Genomic DNA, 25,623 nt, shown 5'->3' with positions numbered 1-25,623 from the left:
CAAAGATAACCATGGTTTTCATTTGTGTAGTCACGCACCCAAAAGGTTTACACCAAAGCTAAATATGGGTTTTTCAACAAATTTTGCTCCAAGAGTTTTATAAGGATTTTCTCGTTTGATTCGTGGACTAAGCTATTCCGAGATCATATTATTAGACTAATATATCCCACCACCTGGGATATAAACAAAGAGAAGAGACCTAAAACATTTCTTGAAGAAAGTTTTTGCCTAGCCAATGCATATATGTGATGCATTGTGATAAACTATGTTGCTTAGACTCATTCACAGATATGTATCTAGTTCAGTTGCATGAAAAATATTTTTTTGGTATATTTTGAGAAATCACATTAAGTACCCGCAACTCTAGTCACATCGTATCGTATGTAGAAGAGAAACGAAGAATCTATGCAACATAGGTGATGAAAGATAGATAGATTGAAGAAAGAAGGAATTGATGATTACAACAAGTGAGCTGCAATGATCAACATGATCTGTTAATATAGCAGCTTTTCATCAATATGGCAAGAAGATGGAAGTCATCAGCTACCACCAAGTATATGAATATGAAACTTGTATGTACAACAAGATCATCGACGAGGAAAGTGATTTCATGCTTTGTAAAGGAACTTATGACCACTGAAACAGTTGACGCTTAAGCAGTTGCAGCTTTTTCTTCCGCCATTTCTGACACTGGAAGAAGGGTGCAGATCAGGTTGCGATCTCCATACACATTGTCCACTCGTCCTGAAATGCAATCACAAGTACATTATCGTGAATACCAAGATATAAGACTCCCTTTGTCCCCTTTTAATAGTTTGTTGTAGCTCATTTCACACTCATTAACAACATAATGAATACAAATGTATAATTTGAGGTCTGGTTCAATAAAAAAGCAGTATTGCAGATTTCAGCAGATACTATGAGCTTTTTTCAATCATCTTATTGGTTCTATTCATATGAACTTGCAAATATCCTCTTCCAAAGTTCTACAGATTCATTATGTTCATGATGAGAACCCTATGCAACAAGCAGAGACAAAAAAGAAAACATTGTTTCTCTTCTAACACGTGCCGGTAAAACAGATATTCTAATTTCAAGTACACAAGATTTGATAGAAGACAGCCTTTTTAGAGCAGTTCCGTTGTAATAGGACATGTAAATGGAAAGTTCCCTGCATGTCCTCAGTTGCTAGTTAGTCTAGAGGCTATCATTATGTAGTATGATTACATGAAAATTAATGAGTTCTCAAATGAAGTTTTTGTATGATCATTAAGGAGAAGACAAAAAACATTGTGTGTAGATAGGATGTTTAAAATTTAAGGACATAATTTCAGTAGTGATTGCTAGTCTGTTTCGGAAGTTCTGAAAATGCATTGACCAGTAAAGTATATGTTTGGCTGAACACCTCTAAATTTCAATGTATTACTGAATAGGAAAAGAAAATCTAATACTTCAGAATTTAGCTAATGTCAAGTTTGTAGGTTTAAAATTGTTGTAATAGAGATGGTAAAGACCTGTAGTTGGCCAGAATTTGGCACTCCTTAGCCAGGGAGCAGGGTATGCAGCATATTCCCGAGAATATGGCTTTGTCCATGCATCTGCCATGAGCATTGATGGTGGATGAGGAGCCCCCTGCAAAACAAGTCTCGATTAATATCTCCTGATTTATGCAATAGTACAAACAGCAAACATTTCATTGAAAACTAATATACAAGAAAAAAATTAACACATGAATACCTTGAGAACATTGTTGTTAATATCGACATTCCCTTTCTCAATCTGAGCGATTTCTTCTCTGATGGAGATGAGTGCATCACAAAACCTGTCTAGTTCCGCCTGCATAATATACAACTAATTCAGGACCACAAAATAAAAAAACCTAAACTGTGTACTACTGAAACTTTTTTCCTATATCATACATTATGCACCCTTGTATTATACCTTGCTTTCACTTTCAGTAGGTTCAATCATAAGTGTACCAGGAACTGGCCAAGACATTGTAGGTCCATGAAATCCGTAGTCAATAAGACGTTTAGCAACATCTTCAGGTTCTATCCCAGCAGTGTTCTGAAAGGTGAAGACTCAGACAAGATTTAGTACACTAAAAACAACCAGTAAAAGAGGAAGTGAATTGGAAATAATTCAAAAAAGAAACTACCTTAAAGCCCCTCAGGTCAATGATAAACTCATGGGCACATGTTCCATTGACACCTCGGAAGAGGACTGGGTAGTGCTTCTGTTGATCAGAGCAGAAAATATCATCAGCTAAGTAGAATACCCAAATTGAACAGTTGTTGCAGGACAAACTTTTTCAACTATGATGAATAAGCAGAAAATTCAACTTAAATAGAATATGAGACATAATAGAACAAAGACCTCCAAACGTTTCGCCATGTAGTTTGCGCTCAGGATAGCTATCTTTGATGCATCTGTAAGTCCCTTAGACCCCATCATGGCAATGTAGGTATATGAAATCGGCAAAATAAGTGCTGAACCCCAGGGTGCAGCAGAAATAGCACCAAGTGGCTTACTCTGATCGGGGGATGGGATCCCTCCAGTTGATACCTTCAGGAGAATCACAACGATTAAGAAAACTAAACAAGAAAGATAAAACAAAATCCTAGGCCGATGAATTGACAAATATTTGCAAGTTTGGTAATCACAATATTATCTTTAAGAAACATAAATCTAACAAAGAACAAGGTACCAGGACCTAGAGATTGTTATGTAGTTAAGTAATTGGTGTTATCAAGGACATACCACAGGGTGTGATGGTAAATATGGTGCCAAGTGTTTCTTCACTCCAATTGGACCCATTCCAGGACCTCCTCCACCATGAGGAATGCAGAATGTTTTGTGAAGATTTAGATGACAAACATCAGCACCAATAAAGCCAGGGCTTGTCAAACCAACCTGTAAGAAAAATTAGCTATGAATGAAAAGACTGTACAATACCTGAATCTACGCCCTCATCAAAAAGAGGAAACAGCCAACAACAAAATGGTGTAGTCATTAGCTGAACTAAAACTAAATTTTGATGATGTAATTGAGGAGTAAATAGAAGAAAGGTAGTATGCATAAGTTAAAAAAAACAGATATCATATTGTCCAGAAATTTTATTGACCACCAGCCAAGCACCTGATAAAATCTTTAAATTAAGGTAACCAATCAAGAGAAGAGAGCTTCAAACTTGACCGCACAGGACGTAGTATGACTCACAAAAGTCAGAGCAAACTAAATTACAGCAAATAACACGAGCTCACACATCATGTGGGACAACTATTAAATCATCCAGGAGTAAAGAAGAGGAAGAAAAGGATAGAAAGGAAAATTTGAGGTTCATTAGACATCCCTTTCTTAAGATATAAGGTCTGACTTCAAAAATTGTTGAGCTAGAATTTATAGAGATATGATGATCACTAAGCAGACACATTTAGAAGTAAAATCTACAAGAATTTGAAATGATGAAATGTTTACATCCCAGTATATACAATCTAGACTAATAAGTTGTAAATCTGAGGAAGAAAAGTTACAGCATGAGAGGTTAGGAGTTAATATGAGGTAATTACCTGTGCATTCATGTTAGCTCCATCCATGTACACCTGACCACCATTGTCATGGATAATCTTACATATCTCATCAATTCCTTCCTCATACACTCCATGTGTTGATGGGTATGTAACCTGAAATTTGATCAAGACTTAAGTAAATACAACCAATACAGAAAGGTGTCAGAAAATAGTAGCACATGATTTACCATGAGAGCAGAAAGGTTATCCTTATGTGCCTCAGCAGCCTTCCTCAACTCTTCAATATTAATGTTTCCTTTTGCATCTGTCCCGACAGCAACAATTTTCATCCCACACATTGCAGCACTTGCAGGATTTGTTCCATGAGCTGATACAGGAATGATGCATACATTGCGGTGATGGTCACCCCTTGACTGCAACAAAACTCAATTTAATTAACTAGCCGAAAGCTTTACAGAGTCCAATTTATGGATAAGGATGAAAACAAGGAGAAGAATCTGATGATTGAAAACAAAAATTATAATCATATGGCCATTAGCATCCCATTATGGTACATCAAGCGTTCTTGAAAGATTAAAATTCTATAGCCTTCTACAACTCCATGAAGGATAATAGATGTCAAGTAGTAACTAGATGGAAGTACAGATCTTCACAAAGAATGGGTGATCAACAGGTGATTCTCTCTAGTACTCCCTCCAATCCCTTTTACTAGTCCTATATTGACTTGACACTCCACTCAAGGAATAATTTATTAAGGATTTGTTTTACTAAATTACCCATATTAACTATGCTTTGGAAATCTAAATTTGACTACTAATACTTTATGTAGTCACTTATGATAAGGGTAATATTGGAAGTAGATAATATATATCTCCTGATTTGCTGAAATGGATGAGTAAAAAAGGAAACTTTTTTTAAAATAACAGACTATAAAAGGAACGGTGTTTGATAGTAATAGTAAAAGCATGTGCAGTCTTTCCCACCAATTTGTCTCTTCAAACGATTCACAAATACAATATTAATTAAGTTCATTAGAAATCTTAATCTTGTAAGTATTAGCTAGGTATTAAGAGAGCTTAAATCAAATCCGAAAGCAAACTATTCATTTAGATATGAGGAGTACCATATGATATGCACGAATAACCATCAATCCAGCATATTCTCCAGCAGCACCAGCGTTAGGCTGCAACGAGAAGGAATCAAAACCTGTTATTGTACACAGTAGGGCGCCCAAATCGTCGAACATTTCCTGCAAGAAAGCATGTAAAAGTCTTGATTAGTTCTTCTGTTTCTGCAGTTTGCAAGCAGAGATGCATTTAAGCAGTAGCAACCTGATAGCCAGCTGCCTGTTCAGTGGGTGCAAAAGGGTGAATATTTGCAAAGCTAGGCCATGTCACCGGCATCATCTCTGTTGTGGCATTCAATTTCATTGTGCAGGAGCCCAAAGGAATCATGCTATGGCACAAGGAGAGATCCTTTGATTGCAGCTTATGGAGGTATCTCAGCAACTCGTGCTCAGTATGGTACCTAAATCATCAATGTAATAATTAAACTAGCAATAAAATAAGGTTACAGGATAAAGATGGTTAACCATCGAAGAAGGCCTTACGAGTTGAATATTTGGTGAGTCAAAAATGGAGTCTCCCTTGTAAGTCCAGAAGGAATCAGGTTCTCAACCTCTTGTGCAATTGATTGAGCAGTGAACGGGACCTATTAACAGCATCAAAGATAAGAATACACTATGTATACGTTGAGTTGCTACCAGCAGCATGGATAGGGGAGTAATGATACTCACTGGCTTTCCCAAGGCAAAAACTTTGAATAGATCGTCCACATCTTCTAGGGTAGTAGTTTCATCAAAAGATACAGTTATCTGGAAACAAAAAAAGGGGGTTCGCTTAATCATAACATAAATTTGGTAGTATCGATAAGTTTAAAATAAAAATTAGCTAGACTTACAGTATTGTTGTCCACAATCCGCACGTTAATGTCATTCTTGGTAGCAACATCAGCAATTGCCTTTGCATCAGAACACTTCACCTTCACAGTGTCAAAGAATGGAAGATCCTGAACTTCTACTGTTCCTAGCTTTTTGAGACCAGCAGAAAATGTTCCAGCAAGACCATGAACACGTTGGCCAATGGTTTTTAGCCCCTCGGGTCCATGATAGACAGCATACATGGCAGCCATGTTGGCAAGCAAAGCCTTCATAATAAAAGGACAATTTCATAAGCCAATAAAAGAAACTAAAGTGCATGGTGTCATGCATCAGCCCCTTCCAATGCACATATAAGAATTAGATAATCTCTTGCAAGAAAATTAGATTTTGATTTGTTTTTACTCCTCACTGCTCATATCCAGACAAAACATTGTATACAAGCAGAAAGTAAGCATTTTTCAAACAAGTTAAAATATTTACTACTACTACAATATAAAAATGACGTGTAATAGAGAATCTAGGAGACATAAATAAAAGCATAGCATAGATGTTAGCGAAAACAGTAGCTCACTCAGTACCTGTGCTGTGCAAATGTTACTCGTAGCCTTGTCCCTGCGGATGTGTTGTTCCCTAGTCTGCATTGCCATACGCAGAGCAGGTTTCCCTGTTGAATCAACACTGAGACCAATAATTCTTCCAGGCATCATTCTCTTGTATTCTTGAGAAGTTGCCAAGAAAGCTGCATGAGGGCCTCCATAACCCATAGGCACTCCAAACCTCTGAGCAGAACCAACAACAATATCCGCTCCAAGCTCACCAGGTGGTTTCAACATTGTCAAGGCCAAAAGATCAGATGCCATAACAACCTTCACCCCATGAGCATGTGCATTCTTAATAAACTCCCCATAATCCAAGATTTCACCTTCGGTCCCCGGATACTGAACTAGTACCCCACAAACATCACCAGACTTATAATCAATATCCTTAAGATCTACAGTAACTACCTTAAGATCAAATCCATCAGCTCTAGTCTTACAAATCTCGATAGTCTGAGGGTGACAATTGTTAGCAATAAGGAAAGTTTTCTTTTTTCCCTTAAGAATATTGTTACACATAGCCATAGCCTCAGCTGCGGCGGTCCCTTCATCTAGTAAAGATGCATTAGACATTGGCAAACCAGTAAGATCCGTAATCATGGTCTGATAATTCAGCAGGGACTCAAGACGTCCCTGGGAAATTTCAGCCTGATAAGGAGTATACTGAGTATACCAAGCAGGATTCTCCAAAAGATTCCTCAATATAACAGGTGGTACATAAGTATTATAATACCCCATCCCAATATATGACTTAAAAACCTTATTCTTAGATGCCAATTTCTGCATATGCTCAATCATCTGTGACTCAGTCAATCCACCATCAAACTTAGGTAACTTCATCGATTCACTACGAATCGATTGAGGTACAGTAGCATCAATAAGTGCATCTAGGCTTTGAAACCCACAAAACTCAGCCATTTTAGTTTGTTCTTCAGGGGTGGCTGAGTTATGTCGGCGTGGGAATGTGTCACTTGGTTTCAAAGCCTCAACAGAAATTGATCTAACTTGTTGAGTATTAAAAGATTTCACACTATTTCTAGCCTGAAATGTGTATGGTGACAGTGAAGATACATACCTTGAAGGTCTGTATAATGATGATGGTGATGGGATTTCATTAGAACGACTCTGTTTTGATTGTGAAACCAAACGTTTCAGAATTGCTCTGTTTGCCAATTTTCTAGCACGCTCCATTGAATTCGAGATTTGTGAAGGAAAAAACAAGAAACACCCCTAGTAAGGGATGAAGATTGAGAAAAGTTGACAAAGCTAAAAGCTTTGGTTTTTCACTATATATATTTGATTGTGTATGGTTTGATTTATTTATGGAACAAAAAGAAAAAAAGTGGGTGGTTGTAATGGGTTGTTGGGGTTGAGGATACTACACAGGCCACAGCAAGCAAGTTAATCTTTTTCTATTTATCTGCTCCCATAAGCCATAATTATATTGTATTTTTTTCCTTGGGAATTTACTAGATCTGGTGGTGATGGGTGAAGAGTGGAGTGACACTAGGCAGAAATTTGGAGGAAAAAAACAGAAGATTTTTGGATCTTTGTTTTTCTATCAACCAGTAGTTTTACACCTTGTTAATTTCATGGTTACACAACAATAACAGAGTTTAATTTTGTGTATTATTGATTTGGTAGGATCGCGCTATTATCTTATTTATTTATTAATATATATTAATAATTTAATTTTTAGGGTTATTCAAAATTGAGTTGATTATTTGTAGGCTGACACTAGTCATAGTAATTGTTGATTAGGCTCGAGATAGATTGTTTTGATTCCTATACATAGCGTCCGTTATTTTCTTTTATATGGTTAGTAGGACTAGTATAGATGGAAGTGTTTAGTTTTGTAATGATTCACTTTGGTTTTGAAATAAAAAGTTTTATTTACCAAAAAAGAAAAGAGTTGAATCTGATAATTCAAATCGAAAAAAATTTATTAATTTATCGATAATGAGCTATTGGTATAGCAATTTTCATAATGATTTTGATTCTTTTTTATTATATGATTATCGATTATTAACGGTTTGCGGTTTTTTTCTTCACGGATTAACCCGTAATTTGATAGTAAATTCAGTAATTATATTTACACTATTTTGTATGTAAAATCTTTGACTTAGAGTTAAGCTTCATATTTTTATTTCTGACGGTCTCAAACTCTAGATTATTCTATAATGTGAGTGTGTTTGTTTTTAAGCAAGATGCAATATATCAACTCATGTGCATGATTTTTAGTTTGTCACTTTGTTTCTAAGTGATTTTCAATGATTTCTTTAATCAAATCTTAATGGTTAAACCAATAATCGAACTTATAAAGATAAAAAAAAATTAAGTCAATATCTCAATGTTTCTATAACGATTTAGCATGTCTACAAATCAATAACCGACAAACCTTAAGATCAAATCAAATTAATCGATATTCTTATCCTATATATTTGTAATAGCTCTATCTCATATCCAATTTTTTGTATAAAAATGTCATTTAAATTGTTAATGTATGATACTATATAATGATGAAAAAAATACAGAATATAAATATTATATTCATTGAAACAATATAATATATAATAAAACAAATATCTAACAATCATCTAAAGAGAGTGTTAGTGTTTTTTCTTTTTTCTTAGTGGATCTATCAATAATAAGGAGAGAGAGGGAAAAATAAGAAGGGTATTATTGATGAGGTGAAATTTGTATGGAAGGGAATGAATGGGTGTTGGATTGGATTTCAATGGACATAAAATTGAAAGATTTTTCTTTTTAGAAATGGTTGTAGTAAATAGTTCAATAAAACCAAAGCCTGAAAATTGTGAATAGTTTAGGAAGATTTTGATGGTTTGGATTGGATTGTTTGTGGGTTGGCAAAGTATATAACACTTGTTGCTTATCTTGATCCATTACCTCACAATTTCACACTTGAAGCCAAAGATCATTATTACCTTTTTCCCATATATATGGAGGTATGTGTGGAAGTAAATATTGACACATGGAAATTCTAAGTGGATATTATCACTCCAAGTGGAACAATAAACAAAAGAATAATTACTATTTAATTTATACTTAATGTTGAAAATATCTTGAGATTTCATTGATTGATTCACAATAAGAAAATATCATATGATTTATACTTAATGTTGAATTGAAGTGAATGTGAATGGTATCTAAGTGATAGTTACTTCTTCACACAGAGGTATCCCACCTCAGAAAAGTTTTTTATTGAAAAAAAATCACCATTTTAGCTATCTAAATTTAGTAGAAGTTAATCAAATTTATTTACTTTTTGTTCAAACAACAAAGTAGATATTGAATACCAAAATCTAAGTAACAAAGTAGATACTGAATACCAAAATCTAAGTTGCTCAAAGGAGAAGAAAAATACAAGAGAGTAGAAGATGAAGTCCCTTCTTCACTTAGAATCCTTTATGACACAAGGCATAAAGCACATAAATGATACTTGAAATTTTGCAAATGAACAAGGAAGCTATTCAATTTTGAGAGTGTATATCTAGATATCTAAACTTGATCTCAATTCGTAAGTAAATATTCTAACTCGTTTCATGGTGTTTTGTGAAGACCTGACTCTGACGTGACACATAAATTTTAGAGGTATCTAAATGATCATTTTGTAAGGCCTCATTTGCTTTCATTAAGATTTAATACGTCTGAATCAGAATGTATATCTGAATGATTAAGATACTATCTCTAGTTGTGATGATGGAGTTTGTTGGTAGTAGGAATTGATTGTAGTGGTGGTAATGATGATAGAGGTGACAGTTACAAAGAGAGGGTGGCAGCGACACTGGATATAATTATAATGGTGGATAAACGTGACAACAACTGATAGTGGTTAGCGGTAGTTATGGTTATGATGACAGAGGTGGTAGGTAGTAGAGTAGATGATGATAATAATGTGGTTGACAATGGTAATGGTGATTGTTATGGTAGTGGTTGTGATGACAGAGGTGGTTAGTGGTGGTGGTTGATGATTGTGGATAGACTGATGACAAATATTATCCACACAAAAATACATTTTAATGATATTAAGACTCCATTCAAGATCTTAATGGTTAATGTGTATTCAGACCAATTAAGTGTTTAAATCTTAATGAATACAAATGCACAAATCTACTGACTGAACCATTTAGATTTATACATTCATTAAGTGTAAGTAAATGAGGCTTAAGTTGGAGTATATAACCGAAACAAGAGAAATAAGTTAAGATGTTCAGATATGCATACTCAAAGTCGAGTGGATAATTTTCAGTTAAGATCAAGTTAGTTAAGTGTATATCTATGTTATGCCCAAAAAGAAATTGATATATCTTAATAGTGAGTTTTCGATGCCTTTCCTTTTTCTGAGAGGACTCTTTTATACGTGAAAAAATGAATTCTATGCCCAAGTGTTCAAAGGAATGCACGTAAGTTCTGAAAAAGGCTATTTAGTAGCATGTTTTTTTAGTCCTATTGTTGGGATCAAGGCTAATTGAGAGCAGATCGATGCTAGATTCATTGTTGATTGTTGATTTGCCCTAAAATTATTATGATGATGCTCCAACAATAAGTGACTTATTTTTAAAAAGAGGTCATGTAAGCATCTTGATTATAAGTCATGTCTGGGGCCACGATCTGATATTTCCTATAGTTGAGGTAAGAATGATTTACATCTCTGTGATTTTGATTCAACCATGTGCTATAGTCTGATTCATCTGTTTATCAAAGTATGAATTTTACCTCATACAAATTTAATCATATATGATATTCACATCAAATTAACCATTAAAAATATTCATATTTTCACGAAATCATTAGATTGTTACTTCTCCATGAAATCATTAGAATTGATGAATTGTGCTCTTCATTAATTTAATTTAAGGGTAAATGACAGAAATCACATATTTTTAAGACAAAATTATCATTTATCCTCTTAAGTTTATAATTACAGAAATCTCTCAAACTGTTCAATAATATAAGCGTTGATACATTAATCTGATGCGCAAGATACATTAATCGTTAAGTAAAATACATTATATTTATACATGATACACTAATCTGATACATATTTTATACATAATACACTAATATGATGCGTGAGACACATTAATTTGATGCGCAAGATACATTAATCCGATGCGCTGATACATTATTTCGATGCTAAAATTTTGAAAATTTGTAAAACTATTAGGATAATAATAAAAAACTTAAGGGAGAAATTTCTGTCATTTTTTAAAAAATTTAATACTTATGAGAAATCTGTTAATAGTTATTATATACATAATTTAATTATGTAAATTGTTCCTTGTTTCTTAAACATATTATTTATGTATATAGTTCCTAAAAGTGTAAGGGTTGGTGAATGGTCCTATAAAATTTGGTAAGTGGGGTCGGCTGTTAGATACCAGTCCACGTAGGCCGTACGATCAAGTGTTTGGGGTGGGTGACATTCAAATCTAACGGCTGAACATTTCCTATTCAATTTTAAATAAATTTAATAGGAGTATTTTATTGCTAGATTCTTGTTATTTATTGGAAGGTACAATACTGAAATCAAGAATCTTTTTTCTCTTGAAGTTGGTACACCCTTTTACACACGTACTTTCCATAATGAATCTAGCTCATTTTTATTTTTAAAAGTCTCATGTCTTTTTAGTAGAGGTCTTCATTTTTATAATGTCAATCATATGTATAATTCTTTTAATTTATTCCTAAATAATATATTCAATAAAATCTCATTAAGTCAGGTTCGAAGAGAATAGAACATTATATGAAGATTTTTATTATTATCTTAAAAGGTAGAGGAGGTTGTTTCCTTTTAATTTGTTCACTCCTGTAGTTCAGGGGTAATAAAACTCCCGCAAAGAACAGATATGTATTAATTGGAAATTCGATAATAGGCTGAGAACTCATTTGATCATTTGCTCTAAATTTTATTTTGACATTCCAACTCGATTTTATTTTATTTTAATCCTCAAACTTCATTTTAATTAACCATTTAAACAAAAGAACGACTGAGAAATCCTTTAGAATGTTAATAATATTCGTCATTTTTATCGTTAATAACTTTGTCCGTTGTCTTCTCTTCAATCCCATTTTTCTTTCACCTACTTTACTTATTTATTTAATTTTTTCAACTACCTCCTTTTCCATTTAACTTCTCGTTATGCTAGAGATTATATTTTTTAAATTTAAATTTATATAATTCATTTTATTTACAAAAGACTAAAGAAAGTGCTAAAAAGAATAAATAAGAGCTAGATTCATGAAAATGATATCAACCAATATTTAAAATTATAATTATTGAATGATATCAAATATTTTGTTAATGCTATCTAAGTTTTAAAAATAGATACATTCATAGAAACATAAACCCAATGTTTGCATTAAATTGTATTACTCTATTTGTTTAACAATAGTTATCCAAATAAGTAAATTAAGAATTAAGTGTCAAATTATTCATTTTTTTCATAAAGTAGAAAAATATTATTAGACATTTCAAAATAATAAAGTAAACAATTATTGTTGAACAGATAGAGAATATTAATTTATACGATAAGACTTTTGGTACATTATTTTGTAAGTACCATTAATATGACTTCGGACTTTAGGTGATCCTGAATTCAAGAGGAAAAACAAAAATAAATAAAAATTATGATGTAATGATAAAATTATTTTATTTTTAATTAGATATTTCGAATTTGAATTTTAAATATTGAAAAAAAAAATATTGATAGTGCCACTTTCAAATAAGTCATACGGTGCACAGTTCGATTTTAAAGCCTATTGAATAACGCTACGTGATTAGGTGAATCATAGCTTTATATTCCATGCTTTTTTCTATGACTTTGAGATTCCAATCATTTGCCTGAAAGTAAATCTATTTTAAAAATTAAAGAATTCTTAATATATGTTATAAAGTATTATATGAATTAATAATTAAACAGTCCTAATATATATTGGAAGAGAAAAATATATTTTAAATAAAGATGCATGTAGAAAATATATGCTAAGAGGCATTAGGTAAATTAATCATTAAGAGGTCTTACTATTTTTCATCTTAAATATGATGCATCACAAAAATAAAAATAAAAATAGTCAAATCACATTAAGAAAACCACATTTTATTTTTTTAATATATCTAATAGTAGCTCAAATACATTTTTCTGTAATTTTATAATGGCAATATAACGTGGAATTATAGATTTGCTTTTGCTTACTCTTCATGGCTATGTCTAGCAAACCTTCACTTCAGAATGATTTTCTTTTATAGTAACATGTATTTTTCAAGAATCGTATCATGTGCTTTATTTAATATTTATAAGCAACATCTTTATTCTTAGGAATTATTATAAAATTATTTGATAGAGGAAAAGTTTGGGAATAATAAAATAACCAATTAGCAATTTATCATTGTTTGTTGGGATAAGGAAAATAAACAAAACAAAGAAAAAATAACGGCAAAGTATTCGTCTATCACACAAGTTGGCAACTATATTCTGGGGCTAATAAGTAATAACTTTGGTAATCACTCATATACCAATTTCTTTTTTATAGAAAATTATTTGAACTTTTATTTCCAACTCAAAAATTACTCAAATATAATTTTTTTCATAGAAAATCACTCAGTTAATTTACTTTTCTCACTAAAATTTATTGAAAATAGATTTTTTATTTTAATCAAAATTTTAAGAACCAAATATATTCAATTAAATCATTTAATGATCCATCCCATTTAGTTCGATCCGTTAAAAATATGTATTATATTTTCTTAAATAATATATTAAATTAAATAGTATCACGTCAAATAAAACGAATAATTCTCGTTGACGTTGACGGCCACACACAAGTTGGCAAGTAGACTAGGCTCCAAAGTGTGAACCACGTCTTTTGAGTTTGTCCACCACTGCCCTAACCAAAAATCTTATCTTTGTGGAGCAAACTATCTACTTTATGTCTCTGCCCAATTTCATTTTCTTCATGTTAAAAGATTATGGTCAATTAACTTTCACTTATTTTTTTAAAAAAAGAAAAGTATTTAGAATATTTTTAAATTTGACGTAAAATGTTAATTTAATTTTTGGTCTAGTTATTTGATTAAATAAATTTAAATATATTTTTAATCTGCAATGTGACAAGTAAATGATTTTAGATTCTTGTAGAAATATAAAGCTTTTAATAAGAAGTTAAAAAAAGTGATGAAAATATTCCTAAATTTGACGATAAATTAAAGATGTATTTCGTTTATGTTGCAAAATCGAGGATTATATTTAAGTTTGATTGATCACACAAAAGTATTCATTTTAAAATCATTAATAATTTAAAAGTAAAACTAATAATTCATGTCAAATTTTAAAATATTTTCAAATATTTCGATTTTTAGAAACAAAGACAGTAAGTGTAGTGTACGCAGTTTTGACTTTGTTCCAAGCACTTTGACTTTTGGGTTTATGCCAATATGAATTTAGGTAGGATTTAGTTCCACATTAATTAGATATGAGAATGTGCATTGCATGTTTAACTTAAAATATTTCATATAAATTTTGTATTTATCGTTGTCTTGATAGGATATATATATATATATATAAAGTATACCTTCAATTGTAAAATTGATTAAAAATGCATGAAATAAAAATAATTTACTATTGCACAAATTTAATATTCAAATGAGAATATTAAAATATCACATGTTAGACTAATGTATATAAAGCAACAATTCATGGTAAATTCTTAATAATAATAACAACACAACAATAGAAAGTTCTACAATAACAACAAATAAGAAACATAAAAATTAAACTAAACAAATAAAAAGAAACAAGAAAAGAGAGCATAAGGATTTTTTTCATATTTTTTTTCAATTAATTTAAGTGTGTACATTATTGTCAAATGTCCCTATTTATAGAATAACATTGATGAACACAGAGAGTCATGAGAGTGAAAAAACATAACGAATACAATTAGTTGGAGTTACTTACATTTACATAATGAGAGTAGGAGTGTGTTGGGTTTTATTTACCCTGATTTCTTATTATAAATAAATTTTCCTTTTAGGAAAATATTTTGAATTGACTAATCCTTTTTCTCGTAGGAAAACGTTTAGGACTCTATAAATAGAGGCTTGTTCCTTCTGACTTAATCAATTTTCACAATGTAGTCTTAAGGACTTTGAGAGTTTTGGTTAGGAGGAGAATTTATGGGTCCCAAACTTGATATGTTATCACTTGTGTGAACCTCCCATGTATTCCGAGTGATTGATTGAGGTTGTTTCTCTCTGTTTTTTGTAGTCTCATATTTATAGTGGATTGTTCATCTCTTTTGTCGTAGGTCGACTGACCGAACCACGTTAAATCTTTGTGTTTTTTGGTATATTTTTCGTTTGTCTTTTTACTCGTTGTCTTTCGAGGTTTGCTTTGCTAGCTTTCGCATTTTACCTTATTAATTTCAATCCTAATAAGGTGTACATGGTTAGGTTGGTTCAGGTTTTTTAAATATCAAATCAAATCATTTGGTTTGAATTTTTAAATATATAAATCAAACCAACCAAACCAATAAAACTCGGGGTTTTCAACCTTAGGATTTTTTGGATTTTTAAATTTTTCCGCTAAATTATTCTTATAAACATATAATTTACTTGTATTTTAAATATTTCTTCAGTCCTACTAAAATACAACTATCGAAGGTGTTTCTTAAGAAACAATTATATGATTAATGACACTAAAATATCCATATATATATATATAATATAATATAATTGCGTAAAACAAATATTGCAAATTAACAAGTCATAATGAAAATGATCATAATTTGAAAAGTACTAAATCATGCTAAAATAAGTTTAATAAGTATTAGTTACATGACTAAATATTAAAGGAAATTAAAATTAGATTACATAAACTATTTCAATTTTCTAACCAATGTAAAATCAAAGAACAAATATTCAATATTATTGTCATTCTTAGTGTTAAATTGATTTCCTTTTTGCATTAGTATAAATTTGATTTTGATTTAAGTTTTATTGTTAGTGAAAAAACTTACAAGATAATAAAATTGCAAGATTACAATTGAAAACAAAATGAAGAAATTAATCTATTCAGGCTGAGATGCGGATATTTTGCTCTCTTTAAGGAGATTCAAGCCCACTCCAGCAAATGTTTTCACTGGTCCAGCAGTAAACCTCTTTGACTTGTGCCCTCCAGGATACGACAGTCTTCACAAAGTATAACTCTACAACTCTGGACAAGAGTTGAGTCCAAAACTCCACAAAAAAGAACACCTCCCTTCAACTAATAAGAACTCTCTTTAGACTAACTCTTTCACTCTTTGTTTTCTCTTGTGTTTTGTGTGTGTACCAAACCAAATGAAGACCACTACTATTTATACTACAAGAAGTCTTCCTAGCAATGAATAGGATGATAATGGAGATAGTAAATAGTGAAGATAATGACCTTAGGAGTTTCATAGGTTACAATAGGAGTTACATATGTTAGAAAGAGTAACGGAAGAATAAAGAATGAAATAAAGTGATGGATAACCAATGCTAATGGATGATGTAGAAGTTATCCATTCCAATGTTTATTGGAATGTTTTTATCTCACAATGAATACATGACTACTAAGTCAAAAATGAATAACATGATTAAATTGGTAGTTTAAAACACAAATGCCTACCAATAGTCATTCTTATAACTCCAAAATAAAGCAATTTAATATGTTAAATATTAATATTAAAATACTAATAACCTAACATTTATTATAGTTACCAACACATGTGGACTATAATCTTTATGGAACCATCCAAAATTCTAAGTTTTAAACTTGAAATAATATATTAAATGATAAAAATGATGAAAAAGTATAAAAAAATATTCACATATTATATCAAAGTAAATACTTTTATGTGTAAAATAAAGTTTTAAAATTATATATATAATGTCGGGTTGATTTAGTCTCGTTTTTTTTTTAAAATTAAGACCAACCCAACCCAAATATAGTTGGATTTTTTTTCAACATCAAACCAAGTCATACCAACCACTAGTCAAAAAAATTTCGAATTGACTCAATTTGCTGTTTGATTTGATTATATGTGTGTGTACACGTGTGTGTGAGATTAATTATATATATAGCAAAATATATATGATTTTATTTACTTATTAGTTATTTTATCTTCTACAATTCTACCAAACATAAATAGTATAGTTTTTCATAATTTATAATGTGAAAAAGAAAAATATGAACAAAAAATAATATTATCAATGCTATGATTTATGCTGAGAAAAAAAAAAGAACAAAAAAACAATCAACAAGGTATAAAGTACTAGATTCTATGTGAAGATTAGATTTTCTGATCGTTTGAGGTTTACTATGCTATTTTTAATAAGGAAAATTTTGAAGTAACAATATTTTAGCGCTTAGCAGGATCTCATAATCGTATTATCAATATTTATTAAAATATCAATATTTTAATTATTATATTGCTGATTTACGTATTTTTTTTATTTGCTTAATTTGAGAGAGTACAATCAGTTAATAATATAATGGCAACATTCAGGAGAGAAAATATTTCAAATAAGGTAAAAATCACAGAAACTCTTTATCAGTTACATTCCAAATAAAAATCGGCATCACTTTTCTCTAGGAGTGTGCATCGGTCGGTTCGATTTGATTTTATATATTATTGATTTGGGTTTATCGATTTTCAATTTTTAAATGTGCTAACCCAATAACAAACCAATAAGATATTCTTTTATCAATTTTTTTATCGTTATCAATTCGATTTCAATTTATCCAATAAAAAAATATTCGGAATATATTATATGACTTTTCATTTTGCTAAATGTTTTGATATAGCGAAGCAAGAAAGATAATGAAATTGCATCAATAAGAGAAAATATAGTATGAAGGCTACAATTACATGTCACCAACAAAACACAATATGAAATTTCATATGTTAATCGAATTGATCTACTACAATTTCATAAACTTCTTCAGCACCCGTAATTCTTTGATAAAAAAGATAGTTTAGATACAAAATATATTCATTAAAGATGAAATTTATTAGCCTACTATGTCTTGACAGTGACATGTACGAAGCCTATAATTACATGTCACCGCCAAAACAACAATTTCATCATTTGATCTACTATAATTTCATAAACTTCTTCCACACCTGCATTCTTCTTGTTTTTGGTCTGTTGATTTAATAACTTGCGTGGGTGGAATCATGTCGAAATTAAGATTTGCTCTCTTCGGTCATTTAGTCGGAGAGCCTACATCTTCGAAAGATCCTTGAGTAATGTATACATGAATGTTACTGTGGATTATTACTATATCTTCAATACAAAAATAAATCACAAAAAAATCAGATCATACATGGTTTAAATTGCAAAATAAAAAATACACAATATGCCGAAAATATTAAAAGATACTTGATGACACTGTGTTTCTCTTTATCTGTAAATGAAAATGCTTTGAATAATTTCTGAGATTTCTTTAAAGAAAAATGGGAAAAGGCTCATATATGTCATTGAACTTTCTATAAAAGGCTCATTTATGTCATCAGTTAAAAATTTGATTCATTTATGTCATTATTATTTTAAAAAAAGCTCATTTCGTGCCATTATTTTTTAACGGTGATTTTGCAAAACTATTTTTGACACGTGATCAATTATATTTCGATCACGTCATTAATTTTTTTAAAAAAAATCATAATTCTGAAAAAAAATTGAATTAATTTTTTTGTGATTTTTTTATTAAATAATTGATGACGTGACCGAATTATAATTGGCCACGTCATCATTTGATGATGTGGCCAAATTATAATTGGTCACGTGTCAAAAATGGTTTTGTAAAATCACCGTTAAAAAATTAATAGCATGATTGAGCCTTTTCTTTAACGGTAATGGCATAAATGAGCCAAAATTCTAACTGATGACGTAAATGAGCCTTTTCTGAAAGTTCGATGGCATATTGGAGCCTTTTTTCAAAAAAAATTGACGAACGTTAAACAAGAAAAGGTTTATGTTATTTGAAGTGAGAGAAAATTAAAGAAACGCGAGGAAGAGAAATGAGAGAATTTGGCTAAAAAGGTGGGTAATGAAGTTTTTTTCCCCACCGAATAATAGAATAAAAATAAGGCAAAGGTGTGCCTGAATTGAGAAATAAAATAAAGATAAAAGAATTATACTATAATACGCTTTTCTATATAATTAACATATTGATATTTTTAATAATTATTCTAAAACAAAGTTATTTTTAATAATTATGTTAGAAATTTTAGCTAGTTAGCTAACTTTTCTTTTTTTAATGGGAAAATACATAAAATTTCTCTCGAACTTGTCCCCAAAACTTACTTTAATATTGCAACTTTATGTATATTTAAATACCCCCTTAAACAACTTACAAGTGAATTAAATATCACCTTAAAGGCTCACGTGACAAATACAAAATTTCTAAGCGCGTAAATAGCATAAAATGAAAAAGGAAAGATAAGTGGGTTCCACTTTGTCTTCTTTCAGCAACCTGTACCATCTTTGCTTTCCTCTCAAAATGTTTTATCATCCCTCTTTGACTCCAATTTCCATTGCCAAACTTTACCCCAACCCCTAACGTTGAAAGCTCTTGCGAGAGATCAGCCGCCGTGAGACCACCAAATCTTGCTAAGAAATTTCACCAAACTATGGACAAAGCCATACCCTTTTCTGGCTTTCTTCTATTCATCTCTTTTTTTTTATTTTCTATCATTTTTTTTGCTTTTCAGGCGACTCGTCATCAAATCTATCGATTTCGAGCCTACTATAAAAATAATAACCTCGGTGATTAGCATCGAAGCAGTTGTTGGTTCTCATTAGAGCAAGCATGGTTGTTAAAATTTAACTTTCAAAAACTTGCAAATAAAATTATGGAAAAATGGTAAGTTAACAACAAAAAATGAAATTGAAAATAAAATTTGCCAACAGTATGAGCAAGAGTAGCACCAACAAACCCAGATCCAACGATGATTATAATTTTTTTAATATTGTCGTTACAACACTAGCCGGTGTATAGTCATTTCACCGTTTTACACAATGTTCATTAAATTTTTAAAAACTATGTTGTTGATGTTGAATTTTTGCGAAGGGTAACAATTACTTTTGTATTGTATTGTATTGATTATTGAGATAATGAATAATATGAAACAATGAAGAAGATGTAGTCAACCGTGAAAATGAGAAAAAAAAAAGATATGGAAAAGAAAAAAGAAATGAAATTAAATTTGTTCATAATCAGATGTGTTATATACGTGTCATTGAGGTGGCGCTTACGTGGCGCGAGTGTACATCACCTTTTGATTATGAAACTGGTATTGTATGTGTAAGGTGGTATTTAGTTCATTTAAAAGTTATTTAAGGGGGTATTTAAACATCCGTAAGTTATGATGCTAAAGCGAGTTTTACGGACAAATTTAGGGAGATTTGATGTATTTAGTCTTTTTTAATACATGAATAACTCAGTTGGTCATTCCTAACCAACATCGCCCAAACGACCCCTGATGTCCGATTCTTCAAGAACTAAATTACATATTGCATATAAAAATATAGTAAGAGAATTTTTTATGAATAGTAAAGATAATAATAATAATAGTATTCTATAACTATAGTTTTGTTATTTGCGCTCCACATCTATATTTTATTTGTCATGAAGTTTATGATTTGTGTAAATCACCGTCATTGTATAAATCACGGGACTAAATCATCAGTTTTTATGAAAATTATGTTTGTATATTTACTTCAATTTGTAATGTATATGTTATATTTGTGTGTATGTATGTGTAAAATTTATGTTCCATATCACCATATGTTAGGCTTGTCAATTTTATATGCATTGTGTGTATGTGTGTGTACATATGTAGACCTCCCCTACCCCCTATCTCTCCTCCTGCCCTATCCCCCCACCTTCCCTACCCCCCCATCCTTACCCCTACCTACCCTTCACCCCCTCCCTCCTACCCCCACCCCCTCCCTCCCTAACCCCCTTCTACCCCTCATTCTCTCTCCCTACCCCCATCGCCCTCTCTACCCCATCCTCATCTCCCCCTACCCTTTTCCCTTATCCCCCCTCCCTAATCCCCCACCCCCTACACATACCCCCTTCCCCCTTATCCTATCTTCCATCTTACCCCCATCCTTACCTCCTTACTCCCCATCCCTATATCTTCACCCCTACCCCCACCTACCTCCCTACCTCTAATCCTCTACCTCCCAACCCCCTTTTTACCGCCCTACCCCTCTCTACCCTCTTCCTTTCCCCCCTACCCCTACCCCTCTCTATCCCTACCCTTTCTTACCCCCTTTTCTACCGCCCTATCCCTCCCAACCCTCCTTCCTTTCTCCCTTCCCCTATCCCTCTCTACCCCTTACCCGTCCCTACCCCCTACCCCTCTCTACCCCCTAACCCCTCCCTACCCCCTACCCCTCCCTAACCCCTCCCTTCTCCCTACCCCTCCATAACACTCCACCTACCTAACCCCCTCCCCCTATTGTTGACACCCAATTTCGACCTAACTTTTTCAAAATTCACAACTTTTAAGTTCTATTTACTTAATAGTTCAAAAAGATTTTTTATAATTTTAAATAAGTTTACTGATAACTATCCTTATTTATCAAAATTTAGAACTTTTACTAGTTTATTTTAAAACTACATTTTTACATGTCATTAGTTACATTCATTATGTTTTATTTTAATATTCATTTTATTTGTTACATCAGTTAATATTCATTTTAATATTTTGCACAATTTAAAAATTCATGTAAATATAAATACAATTTGCATACACAAATATTTCATCAACCAACAATTTTTGGGCCACAATCTCGAGCCCATAACTTAGGCTCATTTTTAACAATTTTCTATATATAGATTAATTGACTCACTAAGTTAAGAGGGTGATGGATAAAATTTAAGGTTATTGTTAGATTTTTAGGGTTTAAGAGATCCTTTTATTGTTCATTATTTTCCGATGGTTAATTCACCAAAGTTCTGCCGAAATCCGACGAGTCCACCACCCAAAACCCCTTTCCGACCACCATTTGAACCAACAAAGAACCCACACTCCACCAAATCTCACTCCTATATTCTTTACTGCTACTACTAGCAACTCTCTCCAAACCTCAACCAAATAGCCCCCAATCCGCCTTCGTCCACCACTTTACTCCGGCGACGTCAGCTCCTCCACCAGATCTGCAACCAAACAACCACCAAACAATAGCTAAAAGAGCACCCAACAAGCCACCAAAAACCGACCCCAACGAGATCCACCAAAACCCCACCCCGTTTATACTTTTCTTTTACATCTCCGCAGCCAAAAAACGGGCAGCAATACTCACGCCAAACCCACAAACAAAAGCCCCAACTAGAAACAAAGTTTGAATTATATTATTTATGTATTATTTTGTATATATTTACGTTAGGCAAATTTTAAACCGTATCTTATGTTATTATTTTATTTTATTATTTGTGTATATAGCATGTTCACTGTACTTGTATATTGTTTTCATCTCCTCCTCAATTTGAAAAAAAAATGAATTCAGTCGGGATCCACACTTGTGGATTTCGAAGGATGCCTAGCATCTTCTCTTCGAAATAACCTGAACCCTTACCTAAAATCTAATGGTATCATAGATCACTTTAATTAGTTTCCTAGTTTTCCTAAAATTAGGTGGCGACTCTTTTTTTTTTTAAAAAAAATTATTCTTTAAATTCTTTAAATTTAAGTTAATTAATTATTTTTTGAGTCACTGCGACGTTTCTCTCTATTTGAATAAAGTAGGGACGTAAACACCTACCCCCTCCCTCCATACCCCCTATCCCTTAACCCCACTATCTCCCAAGACAAGTGAAAGTTTTGACTAAAATATTGTTGATAAAAATAAAATTTGTTATTTGTGAACAACACGAAGAAATAGTTATCTTTTTGGGAATTCGATTAAGTTAATTAACAGTTTTAAAGTTAGAGTTGATAAACAATAAACAATAAATAATCACAACCCTCCCCCCTCCTATTTTAATTAGAAATGATTAAATTTTAACAAAACTAGATTATTTAGTATTTATTTTGTATTATTTCAAAGATAATAACTTAAACCAATTAAATTAATTAAAGAGAGTATCATTTAAATTAAATAAAGACAAGTTAAAGTTTTGATTAAAATATTTAAGTGTGTAAAAAATACATGAGTTGATAAAATGAAATTTGTTAAAACAAAACAACAAAAAGAAATAGTTCATCTTTTGAGAAATTGATTAAAGTTAATTAACAAATCTTAGAGCTAATTATAAACAACAAACGATAAATAATCACAATCCCCCACCCCCACCCCTCCACGCTCCTATTTTAATTACAAATGATTAAAGTTGATTAAAATTAGATTAATTAGAATATTTTATTATTCAAAGAAAATAACTTAAACCAATTAAATTAATTAAAGAGAGTATCTTTTAATAAAAACAAGTGAAAGTTTGACTAAAATATTGAAGTGTGTAAACAATGCAAGAGTTGATAAAATGAAGTTTGTTAAAATAACAAAACACAAAAAAAATAGTTCATAAACAATTATAAAGTTAGAGTTAATAAACATCAAACAATAAATAATCACATATAAATAAGTATAAATTTAAGGAATCCCATAGTGTAATACAATAATTACATTCTGTCCCGACAAATTTAGTATTTACTAATAATCCCTTAAAATTGTTGTGGCGTGATACATTAGTATGTTGTGATACATGGTAAATGATACACAGTAACTTAAAACTGTTAAGATTAAAAGGGAGAAAAAACGGAACATTTAAATTTGTTATCTAAATCAGCTTAAATTACGATAACAGTTCATTAATAAGCATTAATTCAACATGTAATGGATAACAATTTCAAATTTTGAAAATCCAAGATTATATCATCTAGTTTGAAGACATTTTTATGAACATCCAGTTATTAAACTTATTGACTGATACATAATAACAATTGTCAAAAACTCGTGATACATAGAAAATCATATGATACACATCAAATTCATGTATCAATGCATTGTCTAAACACTATAACACATTGAGTCGATATGTATCAGCAAGCACACTTGATGGCGCAGTTATTAAACTTATTGATGGATACATGATAACAATTTTCAAAAACTCTTGATACAAAGGAAATCATATGATACATATCTAATTCATGTACCAATGCATCGACTAACACACTATAACACACTGAGTACTTGTGTATTAAACTTATTGTCTGATACATGATAACAATTTTCAAAAATTCATGATACATATGGGATTCCTTTACTAAAATTTTTACTAATTTCAACAACAATGGTTGCTGCTTCTTTTCACTTTTTTTGGTGTATTTTGTCAACCTTTGATTTAGATGATTCACCAAAATCTTTGTTTGAATCCTTCCGAACATTCATAGGATCATGCAAAGACTTTTTTATATTTTCTTTCCAATTTTCATCGTCCGAATCATAAATTCTTCTATTAGTAAAAGGATTCATTAATATGATGTAATAGAACAATGAACAAAAACAAAGAAAAGAAAAGAAGAACGGATGATGGAGTAAGAAGAAAAAAAAGACCTAGAGACGGCTGATGTAATATAGTAATGAACAAGAAGAAAAAAAGAAGAAAATAAGAACAGATGATGGATTAAGTTAAAGAAGAACTATAGACGGATGATGGAGTAAGAAGAGGAGGAAGAAGAAGAACCAGCGAACAATGGTCCAATTTTCAGAAATTTCAATTTTTTTGAATTTTGAAATTCAAAGTTTCATATTAAATGTTGTGAAACGTTTTTAATTAAAATTAATAAGTTAAAATTCAAAAGTGTTTTAGTAGAGAAAAAATAGGCATGATATTGGGGAAATGTGTGTTATAGGAGAAAGAAGGTTATGTATCTCTAAACTTCTACTAAAATTTAAACAAAGGGATTATGTAATATTTAAAAAACGAAGGAAAAATTAGAGAATACTAAACTTATAGTTGTGTATTTAAGTTATTTTTCCTATAAATAATTTAAGAATGAGGGAGAGACTGAATTTGGGCCTTTTTTGGGTCAGATTCGCTGCTACTTTTGGGTTTTAACTCAATTCCCATTTTTATATACACTGGATGTATATCAGTGTATACGATGTATATTTTCACAAATCTGTTGTATATAACCATGTATTTCAACTCGGTCTTGTATTTCGCCTTAGACCTGTATTTTGCATTTTTACCTGCAAATCAATATTTCTCGCCATGTATATCAGTGTATATAATATGTATACAAAAATTATACAGCCCATTTTTTGGGCTTTCTGGGGCCTAAAATCAGTTCTTAAACCCTGTTCGCAAGTTCCCTTGACTCGAACTAAGAAGGGGCTGACCCGAAGAAACTCAGCTCGATGAAATGCAAGAGAGATATGCTCGGATGGTAACACATGCGACAAAAATAAAATAATTAGCAATCATTCGAAGTGTTATTAAGAATTTCACACTAAACAAATGCTAAATTTCCATAAGAACATGAGAAGGAAAACTCTATG

At 31.4% G+C, this 25,623-nt stretch overlaps 1 protein-coding gene across 1 annotated transcript; it reads right to left on the bottom strand.

The window, feature by feature from the left end:
• Positions 1 to 417: 417 nt before the first annotated feature.
• LOC101260070 (glycine dehydrogenase (decarboxylating), mitochondrial) lies at positions 418 to 7,713 on the bottom strand. Its single transcript, XM_004245053.5, has 15 exons — positions 6,048 to 7,713; positions 5,490 to 5,735; positions 5,326 to 5,403; positions 5,140 to 5,240; positions 4,862 to 5,057; positions 4,654 to 4,779; positions 3,758 to 3,943; positions 3,570 to 3,683; positions 2,761 to 2,913; positions 2,377 to 2,565; positions 2,159 to 2,236; positions 1,942 to 2,067; positions 1,738 to 1,836; positions 1,515 to 1,632; positions 418 to 744 (listed from the first exon to the last, which is right to left on the bottom strand). The coding sequence occupies exons 1-15, from the start codon at positions 7,254 to 7,256 to the stop codon at positions 653 to 655; spliced, it is 3,111 nt and encodes a 1,036-aa protein (XP_004245101.1). The 5' UTR covers positions 7,257 to 7,713; the 3' UTR covers positions 418 to 652.
• Between the last annotated feature and the right edge of the window lie 17,910 nt (positions 7,714 to 25,623).

This window comes from Solanum lycopersicum, chromosome 8, assembly GCF_036512215.1.
Source record: "Solanum lycopersicum chromosome 8, SLM_r2.1".
Taxonomy (NCBI): Eukaryota; Viridiplantae; Streptophyta; class Magnoliopsida; order Solanales; family Solanaceae; genus Solanum; species Solanum lycopersicum.
This window is presented reverse-complemented; position numbering and strand designations above follow the sequence as displayed.